Below are 13,537 nucleotides of genomic sequence, written 5' to 3'. Positions count from 1 at the left end.
AGATCCCTCACCACCATTTTATGGACAACCTGGGTTGCCTGGGTTGTGTGCCCTAAGAACATTGGTTGCCATGTGTCCTCTTTTTCCAGGACACATCCTCTTTTTCATGGGTAGAGCTGTCATAGCAATCCACAGAAGTCGGCAAAAGTGTCCTCTTTTTTTGCCCTTCAAAATGGCAACCCTAAAGTATTATGGGACAAGTGGCTGCTTTTAGCATTGGCCAGTCAATTAGGCAAGTTGGTATAGTTCTTAGACCAGGGATAGCTTACCAAGTGCCCTCCAGGTATGGTTGAACTTCACCTTCCATCAGCAGGTGAAGAGTTGTGTCAGTCGCAGTATGAGGATATAGAGGTATTTTGTGTGGCATCACAGGGATCTTTTCAGATCTTTACCATCTGCTTAGACTTGTAGCAGTTCTCTAATGTCTCAGGCATAATTCTTTCCCAGCTCAGACATCTGGTGTCCTTTAAACCAGGGGTGCCAAAGGTTTAACCCTAGAATCTAAACACAATTCTGGCAGAGAGCTAGTTTACTTCTGGTTCATGTCATTCACATTAAGGCTAGAGCTAATGTTTATTGTTTTAATACATTGATTAAATTGCTTGCTGCTGAATTAGACAAGCCTGATTGTATATATATCTTGTGTCTTTTTTTCTAGAGCAAGCAGAGCTCTTCCTATTCTGACAGAGACACTACTGAAGAGGAATCTGAATCCCTAGATGACATGGATTTTCTCTCAAGGCAAAAGAAACTTCAAGCTGAAGCCAAAATGGCCTTAGCAATGGCAAAACCAATGGCCAAAATGCAAGTAGAGGTGGAAAAGCAAAACAGGAAAAAATCTCCCGTAGCTGACCTTGTAAGTATCTCGTAGGAGATCAATGCCTGCCAGTTGTTTCTAGCCATGGAAGTTGCCCCAGTTGCAATAAAGCTTTTTGGAATTTGGGAAAGCTTATAGCTCCATCTGAGATGTAAAAAATGAGTTTTAAAAGTGGAGCATATTTATTTAATATATTTGATTCAGAACAAGCAAGGAAAATAAAGTTTTTTTCCCTTTGTTAGATAGAGTATAGTATTTATAAAATCTTAGTACAGTATGTGGTATCTAAACTTGATAAATTTTATGCATTCAGTACCTAATGACTAATACTCAGGTTGCTTAACATATAGTAGGTTACCATCATTAGCTATTATTGCTAATACATTAGAAAATATGCTGACAGAAGTTCTTTTTTGTCATTGTTGCTGGCCATGACAGTGGCCTAAAGTGTTGTTGTCGTTCTTTTTAGCTGCCACATATGCCTCATATAAGTGAATGCTTGATGAAAAGAAGCTTAAAGCCCACAGATCTGAGAGATATGACGATTGGGCAGCTACAGGTGATAGTCAATGATCTACATTCACAGATAGAAAGTAAGTCTTCTCCCTTGGTATTATGTCCTTTCGCTATTCGTGGCACCTCGACTTAAGAGTATAGAAACTGTTCCGTTGCATGTGAGAGCTGACACCAACATTGAACCAAGGAAGGACTGTAGTTCAGTGGTAGAACATCTGCTTTGCATGCAGAAGGCCCCTGGTATCTCTAGGTAGGGTTGGAAGAGACCCCCTGTCTGAAATCCTGGTGAACCACTGCTGGTCAGTGTGGAGAATATGGACCTAGATGGATCAGTGATCTGTGTCCTCCTAGGATTATGGCATCTCCAATACAGTGGTGCCTCGCAAGACTGTATTAATTCGTTCCGCGAGTTTTTTCGTCTAGCGAATTTTTCGTCTTGCGAAGCATGAAATCCCATAGGAATGCATTGAAATCCAATTAATGCTTTCCTATGGTCAAAAAAAGTCCAAACAAAGCCAAATTTAGTACAACAAGAGTTTATTAAGTGCTCTTTAAAGTCACACATACTGTAAAGAGCATTTCAAAAATTGAAGGAACAATAAATTAAGTTTCTAAACATGACAGGATAAACATTTAAAAATCAACAAAGTGTACATTACATTTTCTAAGACTCTGGGGGACCACTCGAAGAAGGTTCCTCTTCCACTCTTTGCTTCTTGCTGAAGAACCTGTCCATGGTCTGCTGCTTCATCCGCCTTTTCAGCACCTCCCTGAAAGGCGACATGACCATCGTATCAAAAGTGTTCGCAAGGTCATGTGCCACGTGCTTGTTAGGGTGGTGCCGCTCTGCAAAAGCCTGCACATCCTTCCACTTCATGCAAATGTCCCTCAGTTCTTTGGAGGACAGCCGTTCCTCAGTTGCTTCCTCCTCTTCCAGCGAGGCCTGCTCCTGCGCAGCCTCTGCCTGCAGTTCAACCAGCTCCTGGGTGGTCAGCTCGTGGTCGTGCTCCTCCACCAGCTCGCAGACGTCCTCCTCTGTGACCTCCAGGCCCATGGTCCTCCCCAAGGCAACAATGTCCTGCACCACTGTTGACTCTGGTGCATCAGAGTCACTTGGTGCCACACAGTCCGGCCACAGGCTGCGCCAAGCGCAATTCAAATTTCTCTGGCTGATCCCTTTCCAGGCTGTGGTGATCATCTTCAAGCAGGTGACGATGTCGAAGTGGTCCTTCCAGAATTCCCGCAGGGTGATGGTGGTGCAATCAGTCACCTCGAAGCATCGCCTGAAAAGCTCCTTGGTGTAGAGTTTTTTGAAATTGGCAATGACCTGCTGATCCATCGGCTGGAGCAGTGGCATGGTGTTAGGCGGCAGGAACATGATGTTGATGAAGCTGAACTCCTCCAACAAGTCCTCCTCAAGGCCTTTAGGATGAGCAGGAGCATTGTCCATCAGAAGCAAAGCCTTCAGCGGCAGGTCGTTGTCCAGCAGGTACTGTTTGACGGCAGGGCCAAAAGCAAGATTGACCCAGTCCACAAACAGCACACGTGTGACCCAAGCCTTACTGTTGGATCGCCACATGACACTCAGCTGCTCCTTGTCGACCTTGTGTTTCTTGAAGGCCCGTGGGTTCTCCGAGTGGTACACCAGCAGGGGCTTGATCTTCAGGTTGCCGCTTGCATTGGCACAGAAGAGCAGGGTCAGACGGTCCTTCATGGGCTTGTGGCCAGGCAACTTGGCCTCCTCCTGAGTGATGAAAGTCCTTTTGGGCATCCTCTTCCAAAACAGCCCGGTCTCGTCGCAGTTGAAGACCTGCTGTGGAACGTAGCCACAGCCTCCAGGAACTCCAATGCAAAGTCTTCAGCCGCAGGAACATCAGAACTGGCAGCCTCTCCATGCCTGACCATGCTGTGGATTCCAGATCTTGTCTTGAACCGGTCAAACCAGCCTCTGCTTGCCTTGAAGACTTCTGGCTCGCCTGAGGTTCCTGGCTGTTCCCGGATGAGGTCTGCGTGCAAGGCCTTGGCCTTCTCACAAATTACGGCCTCAGTCACTGTGTCCCCTGCACGCTGCTTCTCTTCTAACCAGATGAGCAGCAACTTCTCGACCTCCTCCAGAACAGCTGGGCGGTTCTTCACGATCCTGGTGACTCCCTTGGCTGCATCAGTCGCAAGGATCTTCTCCCTCATCTTCAGGATGGTGCCGATGGTCGATGGGTTCCTGCCGTACTCCCTGGCGAGGTCTGTCACACGCATTCCACCGTCGTGCTTCCGGATGATCTCCTTCATTTCCAGCATCACCTTCTCCTTCTTCCTCTCGCCGGCCTCTGCAGCAGCAGTCTTCTTGGGTCCCATGGCAGCACAGCTCCTAACTTCGTAAACTCAGGGGGGGGGGGAATCAGTGCTTCACACCCAAAAAATTCAAAAGCACCCAGCCACCCACCACACAGGAATTCAAACCCAGAACCAAGTCCTTGAATTCCAAACACCCAACCCAAAATCAAAAAACCCCCAAAAAAGTTTTAAAAGTTTAACTTACGAAATGGCTGCAAATCACCAAAGTCTTCAAAATCCTCAAATGGCTGCAAAAGAAGTTTTGGAAAAGCTTTAAAAATCACCAAAGTCTTCAAAAACCTCAACTGTTCCCTCAGCCACCCACCCACCACACAGAAATTGCAAACCCCTCCCCAACTCTTGCAAACCCCTCCTCAACTGTTCCCCCAGCCACCCACCACACAGAAATTCAAACCCAGAAATTTTTTTTGAAAAAAAAACAACATGGCCCAATGGTCACAGAAAATCATAAAAATGCAGGAAAAAAACCACACAAGCTCCCAGATTCTTGCAAACCCCTCCTCAACTGTTCCCCCAGCCACCCGCCACACAGAAATTCAAACCCAGATTTTTTTTTAAAAAAACAGCGGAGTGGCCCAATGGTCACAAAAAATCATAAAAATGCAGGAAAAAACCACACAAGCTCCCAGATTCTTGCAAACCCCTCCTCAACTGTTCCCCCAGCCACCCACCAAACAGAAATTCAAACCCAGAATTTTTTTAAAAAAAAAAACAGCGGAGTGGCCCAATGGTCACAAAAAATCATAAAAATGCAGGAAAAAAACCACACAATCTCCCAGATTCTTGCAAACCTCTCCCCAACACCAAGTCCTTGAATTCCAAACACCCCAACCCAAAATCCAAAAACCCCCCAAAAAGTTTTAAAAGTTTAACTTACCAAACAGCTGCAAAAGAAGTTTTGGAAAAGCTTCAAAAATCAGCAAAGTCCTCAAAAACCTCAAAAAAGGCTACCACACCGCGTGCAATGTGTTGCTCCTCGAAGTCAAGTCGCAACTGCACCTCTTCAAGCAATGCACCCTGGGTATTAACGGTTTTACGAAAAAGGAAACAAACTTGCAAGACATTTTCGTCTTGCAAAGCAAGCCCATAGGGAAATTCGTCTTGCGAAGCAGCTCAAAAAACGGAAAACCCTTTCGTCTAGCGAGTTTTCCGTCTTGCGAGGCATTCGTCTTGCGGGGCACCACTGTACAATGGTACCTTGGTTTGCGAACTTAATCCGTTCTGGAAGTCCTTTCTTAAACCAAAGCGTTCTTAAACCAAGGTGTGCTTTCCCATAGCAGCGGGGGACTCAATTTACAAATGGAACACACTCAACTGGAAGCGGAACATTCTGCTTCCAAGTCAAAGTTCACAAACCAAAACACCTACTTCCGGGTTTGCGGCGTTCTTAATCCAAGTTGTTCATAAACTGAGCTGTTCTAAAACCAAGGTACCACTGTACTAGAGGGAAATATCTTCAATGCCAACATCTTCTCTTCAGATAACATTGGGGGCCATTGCCCCCAAAGCAAGTTTTAAATCAAAACTTGCTTTTTATTCCATGCTAGCTCATGGCATGTTATATTTCTTGTACTTTTCGTCTTAGATATGGAGAAGAGAAATCACAGATCTGGAAGTGACTTTTGACCTTCAAACTTTAGGTCAGGAATGGCTATTATTCAGTAATCTAATGCCAACTGAGGAAGAAGGAGGCCCTCTGCATGTCCCTCTCTTTTCAGCAATTCTTGAAACATTAGCATTCGAATATGAGTTCCCTATAGTTTTACTATTTAGAGTGCTTTTGCATGAGATGCAGAAGTGGGGGGCTAAATGGGGGGCTAGGAAGCCATGCATTTGTGGAGATCTTGCACAAAAAATAGCAGTAGATGCCTCTTGCACACCATGGTTGGTTGTAGGTTTCTTCCAGCTTTGCATGATACCTGGAACTGTGTAGAGAAGAGGAAGCATGTTTCCAGCTCTCTTTCATTACATCTTGTGCAAAGGCACAAGTAGACAACTTTAGCCCTTTGCAATATTTAGGCCATACTAAAGCTTTTATAAGGGACGCGGGTGCTGCTGTGGTCTAAACCACAGAGCCTAGGACTTGCCGATATTTTTTTTTTTTTTTACACAAATCCATCTTCCTCTCTTGGGAAGCGGGTGGCTCTGTGGGTTAAACCACTGAGCCTAGGACTTGCCGATCAGAAGGTCGGCGGTTCGAATTCCCGCAACGGGGTGAGCTCCCGTTGCTCGGTCCCAGCTCCTGCCAACCTAGCAGTTCGAAAGCATGAAGTGCAAGTAGATAAATAGGTACCGCTCCAGCGGGAAGGTAAACTGGGTTTCCATGCACTGCTCTGGTTCTCCAGAAACTGCTTAGTCATGCTGGCCACATGACCTGGAAGCTGTCTGCGGACAAACACTGGCTCCCTCTGCCTATAGAGCGAGATGAGCACGCAACCCGAGTCGTCCACAACTGGACCTAACGGTCAGGGGTACCTTTACCTTTAAAGCTTTTGTGCCTGTTTGCAGTCCTTCCACTGGACTCTTTTTTGTTTTTGTTGTTGTCTTTTTAGAGCCAAAGTACTGCTATGCTTTTCAGTGATACGAATTAATTCATTACAGACAGAAGAGGCTCTAAATAAAAAGAAATTAGCACGTGACTCCATGGCCCATGTCAATGTGTGCTTATTAATCAAATTAGTCAAAGCAGCTGCAGTGTGGCTCTTTGCCTAGGCACCTGTGAGCTATGCTCAGCCAAATGTGAATAATTCTCCCCTGAAGTCTGTTAGTGCTGTCTGCTACTTTGGAATTGCTGCTAGGATGTTAGAAAATCAGTGGACCTGCTAGAAAATACCGATAAATCAGTTCTACCATGACTTGGCTTAGTTTAATTTTTTAAGGAGAGCATTGGGTAAGTGACATGCATTTCATGAGTTTTGATTCTTGAGTTTGTGTTTGTATTTTAAAAATCTGCTTGTTTGCTTATATATCACCTGCCTTTCAGAACAAAAATCCTCCCAAAGTGATATACAACTGTACGCTAAAAATGCAAATAATTTGTTTGCAATATAAAACAACCATCCTAAAATCAATACTGAAAAGGATTGTGGGATAAATAAATAAAAGTCCTATGACCCAAGTCGAAAGACTAGCAGAATGAGGATTTAGTGGAGTACCAGGGAGGTGAATTGCACCATTGTGGGGCTGCCATTGAAAAGTCCCTGTCCCTGGTACCCGCCAACCTCACCATTACTAATGACAGCGCAGAAAGCAGGGGTTTCTCTGGTGTTGAATGGGCGCACAACACAATGGCAGTTCCTGGCACCATTGGTAGCTGTTGCAGTTGGAGCACCTACTGCTTTCTTGCCTCTGTAGAAACAGGCTGACATCATAGACAGTCAAGCTTATTTCCCTGCCAATGTGTTGATGCAAGTTCAGCCTTGGTAGATCACACCCAGTTTTGAGGATTTTCCATCACCAACCACAACCATAAAAATGCCAGAAGTTCCATGGGTTAGTTCCTAAGTTAAAGAGTTTAAAGAGTGCATTCTGCTTTGGGAAGTCATCCTTGGTTCTCTCATGAGATCTACAGTAGTGTCATGTTGATTTTTTTTTACTAACGTTTGTTTTTAACAATACCGGCCATTGTTCTTGTTCCATTACTTCATCGCCTCCCTTATTTATATGCCAAGCCAAATGCCCTTCTGTTTCTTGGAGTGAGAGCCATGTACCATGGTGACTAACAGATTCCAAAGTGTTAGACATGGGGAGAACTGTGGCTAAATGAGCTTAAACACTCTTTTTCTCTTTTCTGCTGTCAGGCTTGAATGAAGAATTGGTGCAACTGCTGCTAATTCGGGATGAATTGCACACAGAACAGGATGCTATGCTGGTAGACATTGAGGATTTGACCAGGTTGGTAACCTTTTTCAGATACATCCTGTTGCAAAGGTCTCTCTTTAGACCATTTTGTTGTGATGATATATTTTATTTTAATTGATGTATAAAATGTCCTTCATCCAAAGATTTCAGGGTCAAAGTAATTTCAAAATTACAGAAACATAAGAACTGTCAGAGGGAAAGCTAGGGTATGTGTGTATGAATGAATGAATGAATTAATTAATTAATTAATACTTAAAATTAAAAGGAGCAAAACCATTCAACCAGCCAAAAATATAATCAAAAATGCCTGAGAAAATTAAATGATTTTACCTGATGCCACAAAGAATGTATGCCTGTGCCTGGCATACCATACTCAGAATGGCTTCCTACAGTTGAGGCACCATCACAGAGAAGGCACTTCTTTTAAAGGTGGAACACTGAGAAGGAATTATGATATATTACTGATACAAGGTGAATTGTCCTTGTATCAGGACATTGTAATGCCGTTTTCTGATCAATGCCTTTTAAGATCATACCCTAAAGCCACATTATGATAATGTCTTTATTTGGAGCAACCACAATGTTACAAGCTCATGAACGAACTCAGAAAACTTCATCAGACACAAAAGTGGTTGGGGGCAAAAAGCTGATCATAGTGCTGCCGCCCCAGAACCTGCAGTTTATAAGACAGAATGCAGGAGAAGTTCTGCAGGCATTATTAGATTAATCTTGCAAGGTGCCATACATTGCTGCATACACCCAGAACTACTAGACCAAAAGAAGCAATCGTGGAACTACATAAAAGTTCCACCTACAGCTCCAGTGAAAGCTTAGGTCATAAAAAGTGCACCTGGTTCAGTAACATAAGTCTACCACTATTAGTGTTGTTTGCACCGAAGCAACTGTTTTTGCTGCTGTTTTTCTAAGCACCTGTTGCCATGACTGTTTGGGGTATGACAAATGGCAGATTTGGACAGTATGCTATTTCTTTGTGATCCACGCTCTCTATCAGATTATAAGTGAAACTTCTTTGGCCATTGAATCAATTTATAATCTAACATCCAATGCCTAATAACTTTCTCTAGTTGCTTGCAGCAACATGGTGCTGAGCCCTTTAATTTTGGGAAATTATTGCTGCTAGGAAATGTGAAACTTGGTAAATTTGTCTGGGCAGACAAAGAGAGTGGTCCTAAAGATAGAGACAAAAACTTCCTTTATTCTGGAATCTGCCTTTGTGATGCCTCCTCTCAGTTAGAAATCCCAGCTTCTGTTTTCTCCATTTGATAATGTAGCTGCCATCTATTCTTAACTTTCCCTTCCCTTCCTAAATTATCTTTTCTTAATGATCTTGCAATGATCCTTTCTCACTCCTTACTTTACTGGGTAGACAATGTGCCCTATTAACAGCTTGCCGCTCTGTACTAAAAGTTGTCCTTACATATTCAGTCCAGCTACCAAGCCCTGTAGCAGGCAGAATCAATCAGAGTGACTTTAGACATGATTTCAAGACCTGGGAAGACTCCAAAAGGCAAAATCTGGGTGTGCATTGACCTTAGGTCCTGGCAGTTCCAAGGAAAAGGCCAATAATAGTGTCAATGGCTAGCAACCATGCTTTCATTTTGTCCAGAAGTGGTTTCAATTGTCTTGTCGAAGAATGGAGCCTGTTGCAAAAAATAGGTGCAGTTCACAGCTGCATCCTTTGTAGTGAAAGCAGGCATGTAGTCTTATCAGGCGGATGAAGTTACTCTTCTCTGGTTTACCAACAGTCTGAATATACTGTATAGCTACTTGTGCTCTTGCTGTACCCTTTCAGTCAAATCCTGTGCTGGTTTTTAATCTTAAAGGGAAGAAACCTGTTTGCCACCTGCAGACAGAGATGAGACTTAATTGAACCAAAGCAAACCCAACTATTCTTTTCTTTTTTCTGTAATATTTCTTTTACAGTGCGGCCCCCTATCAGTACCATGGTAATTTAGCACCATTGCTGCCAACAAGGTAAAATACAGTAACGCCTCAACTTTCCCAGATCCCTTTAATCCAGGCCTTTTCTTATTCAGTACAAACCTTTTATGTTCTCCCCTTCTATCTATCCTCTGTCACCCTCTGTTCCAGGTTATTTTCACGTTTCTCAGATTAGCTGGTTAAAGAAGGTTGAGTAGTAACTCAGCAGCCAAAAATGCTAAATCAGCTCTCTTACAGCTTCCTGCTTTGTGGTATTTGCCAACTATTCCACTGCACTGAAACCTCTGCAACTCCAGGGAGCATGCATATATCTGGATAGCTCAGTTGGTTAGAGCGTGGTGCTGATGATGCCAAGGTTGCGGGTTTGATCCCCATATGGGACAGCTGCATATTCCTGCATTGCAGGGGGTTGGATGAGATCATCCTCAGGGTACCTTCCAAAATCTGGAGACTTGAGTAATCCAAATGGGAGTTGCATTCTCATCTGCAAGCAAGTTTGGAAATATTAGAGTGTGTCAGTCCACAGCAAATAATGATAATAATAATTGCACACCCCTAGCACTCTGTTTCTCTCATGCACACACACACACCCTCAGCACTTGACTTCGTTGAATTTTCTCTGCTTTTGTAGCTTAAAAAACTTTGAAGAGAGGCAGAATCTCATCCGCTTTACACAAAGACCAGGGAAGGGTTAGTGTGTGTGTGTTTTTTCCGCATGCCATTATGTGTCTGTCTTTCGGCATGGCATTATCCTTCCCCACTACCCTCCCCACTATAATCTGGTGAGCAAGTCGTCATTGACATCTACCAGAGGACTTCTGCATAGAGGAAAAGGTCGGTGTGCTCACTATAGTATGTTCTTGCAGAAATCTGCTGCTGCAAATCACAGACAGTGGAGTGGTTTTGCTTCTTCACCTTGTAATACAGTGGTACCTCTGGTTGCGAACGGGATCCGTTCCGGAGGCCCGTTCGCAACATGAAAAGAGCGCAACCCGCAGTGGCACATCTGCACACATGCAGGTTGCGATTCGACGCTTCTGCGCATGCGCGTGACGTCATTTTGCGTGTCTGCGCATGCGTGAGCGGCGAAACCCGGAAGTAACCGTTTCCAGTACTTCCGGATTGCCGCGGGACGTATCCTGAAAGAACATAACATAAAGCGGACGTAACATGAGGTATGATTGTACAGCAATGCCCATACTCTGCCTGTTGCTCCCCTCCAGAGAAAAGGAAGGTTGTTGGCGTTTTTTCTCCCATGAGCCAACAGGTGGCTCAGATTTGAGACCGCCTGTGCCTTGCAAAAAAAGAAGATGCTGCCACTACCATACACAATGCTGGTGCTTTTCACTTGCTGCTTTATGAACTATTGTTAGTGAGGGGAGGAGAAGGGACAAACACGAAGGCAGCAAGCGAAAGTTCAAGGAATGTGTGCCAGTGATGGGGTGTTTTTTCCCCTAACTGCTTGTCTCTGGGTGAAAAGAGATCAGCAACAGGAAGTGTAGATACAATGCCTCATTGCATAGCTGAAGTGTGAACTGTTTAAGCAGAAGAAACTAAAAAGAGAGAGAGAGATGTTTTATGGGTGTTTTATGTTTTATGGATACAAAGACTGAACAGTTCTTGCTAAATCTACAGAGAGATGGTTCTGTATATTCGTGGATGGTCTCTAATTTGAATATCAAATTGCAGATGAAAATAATCAAGAGTTTGAGTTCAGGGTGCATGACGTTTATGTCTCCCCCACCTCAATTTTACCATCTCAGCACCTCCGACCAGTTGGTTAAGCTGAAAGATGGTGACTTTCCCCAGCATCACCCAATGAGCTATGTGGATGTATGTCTATCTAAACTTGTATCTTCCTGGTCTGACTCTCTGCTACGCGACCCTGGCACTTTTTTCTTTCCCTTGTTCTTCTAAAACAGCCTACTGCCAACTTGGTGCCCAGAAATTTTGAAGTACAAGTCTGTTTTAATGAATAGAAAGCATGGCCTCTGGCTTCTATTGGGTCCACAGTGTGCACCTGTAGGGACTGTCTGGGGCTTATGGAAGTCATAATCCAAAACTTCTGGAGGGCACCTGGTTGGCGAAGGGTGTTACAAAACTACTTTCTCATGTGGGAAGCAGTTTGCGTTTCTCGTTACTGGAATCAATTACATATTTAATTCAGATGCCCTCTGTGTGGGCCACATGGTTGGCAGTTGGTGAGAGGCGAGTTGTTTTTAGTTCTTTATATCTTGAAATGTTGCTACAATAGGGACCTAGGGGTTATCTTGTTACATCCTTGGATTGTGTTAAGACAAATAAGTTTCCTATCCATGGGAAGGAGGTGAAACGCTCCTCCTTTTCCCCTTGCTCCCCAAATAAAACTTCCTTTCAATGTTATTGCAACCTACAGTTTCAATTCCAAAGCAATTTCCTTGAAACCCTCCCTGCCCCCTGTGCTCTTCTTGATTTTACCTCCTGAAGACTGTGGTTGTTATTTTCCTTCCTGTGCTGGATTTCTGCAGTCTAGAGGAGTCCTGAAGAAAAGGACTATTTAAGCCGGCTAGATAATTGCAGCAAAAGTTAACGCATCTCTTCAAGCAATCTTTTCAGCAATCACTGTGCTTCCTTCCTTCTCTGCAGCCTTTAAGTTTTGCCAGTAAAACATTAAAAAAATCTTCATTTATTGCATCTATGTAATATCGTTCCTTTTTCCCCATTTCCCTTCAGACACGCTGAAAGTCAGCAGAAGCACATGGCAGAGAAGATGCCAGCAAAATAAAACCGGAAGCCATCAGACTGAAGAAACAAGCTAAAACGTTTTGCTTCTGTGGTTGTACCAACGCTGATGCTCCACGGGTGGCACACAAGAAAAATCAGTGTTAGTCATTGATTCCGGGCGCAATCTGCCAAGCACCAGGAACCCCCCACACGAACCCTTCCTTGAAGCTAATGGTGGATGCACAGCGACTGTGCTTGGCGAATTGTTCCCAGTGTCTGAAGCTTTATGTCCAGTGGTTGGCCTATGCTTTTTAATTTATTTGCTGTTGGGTTTATTTTATTTTTTACTTGTGCCACTAAATATCGGACAGTTCAATAATCTTATTGTAGAACAAAATGTACAGTACTTATAAACATTGCAAACATGAAGAGGAAAAAAGGAGAGAGAGGGTAGTTTTAACTTTTATTTTTGTTTATTTAGAGAGACCTTTAAGTTAAAGCAGTATTTTACCATTGGCTACTTTTTATTGTTTCTCAGCGTAGTTTTAAACAAATGAGACTGTAATTTTGACGGTGCTATACAAGTGAGAGAGAAAACATACATGCCTGCCTCGTAGTGAAGTTGTAGCTTTCAGTAATATGTATATTTTAATCAGTTTTCAACATTTTGTGAATGTTGACTACCTGACATTCATTTTTAGATGTGCTATTAACATGCAGTTGAGTTGAAAGAGTTACCTTGAAAGTTTTATGTATAAATATGTAAAATAAAAATTAAAAATTTCTTTCATATGATATGTCTTTTTGTTGACTAGTGGGACAACATAGTAATTCACCTGTAATATATTCATTGAAGTACATGTGAAATTCCTATTTTTCTCATTTCAGATTATATATAGATATATATAATATGAAAAGTCTCTCTTCATATATATATATATTTAAAAAATACTATTCACTTAGAACACAGATAAGTTATTATAGATTCACTTGAAGGCAGGCACAAAGGTAAGGTTTAAAGTTAACAAAAATACTATGTGGGCTGAAAAATGAAAATGACACCTCAACTGTATACGTAAACTTGAATTAAACTCTAACACACTTGCTATGGGAATTGATTACTTTTCTCTCTCTCTCTCTCTTTACTTTCTCTCTGCTGAGATTGCACTTGCTATCACCATGCATTTTAATACGAGCTACAACCTCTATGTGAGTCTTGTCCTTCTTCCCAAATTCATAGCCCAGCTACCATGCATCTCTCCCATTCACTTCAATGGAAGCAGCAACTACATTTGCCAGTGATGGGAAACCTGAACCCCTCAAGAT

The 13,537-nt window shown here is 43.1% G+C and overlaps 1 protein-coding gene across 10 annotated transcripts in view; it reads left to right on the top strand.

Annotated features, from left to right (window-relative positions):
- LOC308478366 (schwannomin-interacting protein 1) overlaps positions 1 to 13,316 on the top strand; it is a 378,978-nt gene extending 365,662 nt beyond the window's left edge. For 8 of the 10 annotated variants that reach the window (XM_081008004.1, XM_081008007.1, XM_081008008.1 and 5 more), the window contains 5 exons: positions 659 to 856; positions 1,287 to 1,410; positions 7,486 to 7,579; positions 9,491 to 9,541; positions 12,221 to 13,316. In XM_081008004.1, coding sequence (XP_080864130.1) covers positions 659 to 856; positions 1,287 to 1,410; positions 7,486 to 7,579; positions 9,491 to 9,541; positions 12,221 to 12,272 — 519 coding nt within the window. In that variant the 3' untranslated portion in view covers positions 12,273 to 13,316. The remainder of the gene's footprint in view (positions 1 to 658; positions 857 to 1,286; positions 1,411 to 7,485; positions 7,580 to 9,490; positions 9,542 to 12,220) is intronic. The other 2 variants (XM_081008006.1, XM_081008005.1) reach the window with 1 other exon arrangement.
- The last annotated feature ends 221 nt before the right edge of the window (positions 13,317 to 13,537 follow it).

The sequence above is a fragment of the Podarcis pityusensis genome (genome assembly GCF_964106645.2).
Source record: "Podarcis pityusensis genome assembly, chromosome: 5".
In the NCBI taxonomy this organism is placed as follows: Eukaryota; Metazoa; Chordata; class Lepidosauria; order Squamata; family Lacertidae; genus Podarcis; species Podarcis pityusensis.
Note: the sequence above shows the minus strand (reverse complement) of the source record. Positions and strands in the feature narration are given on the sequence as shown.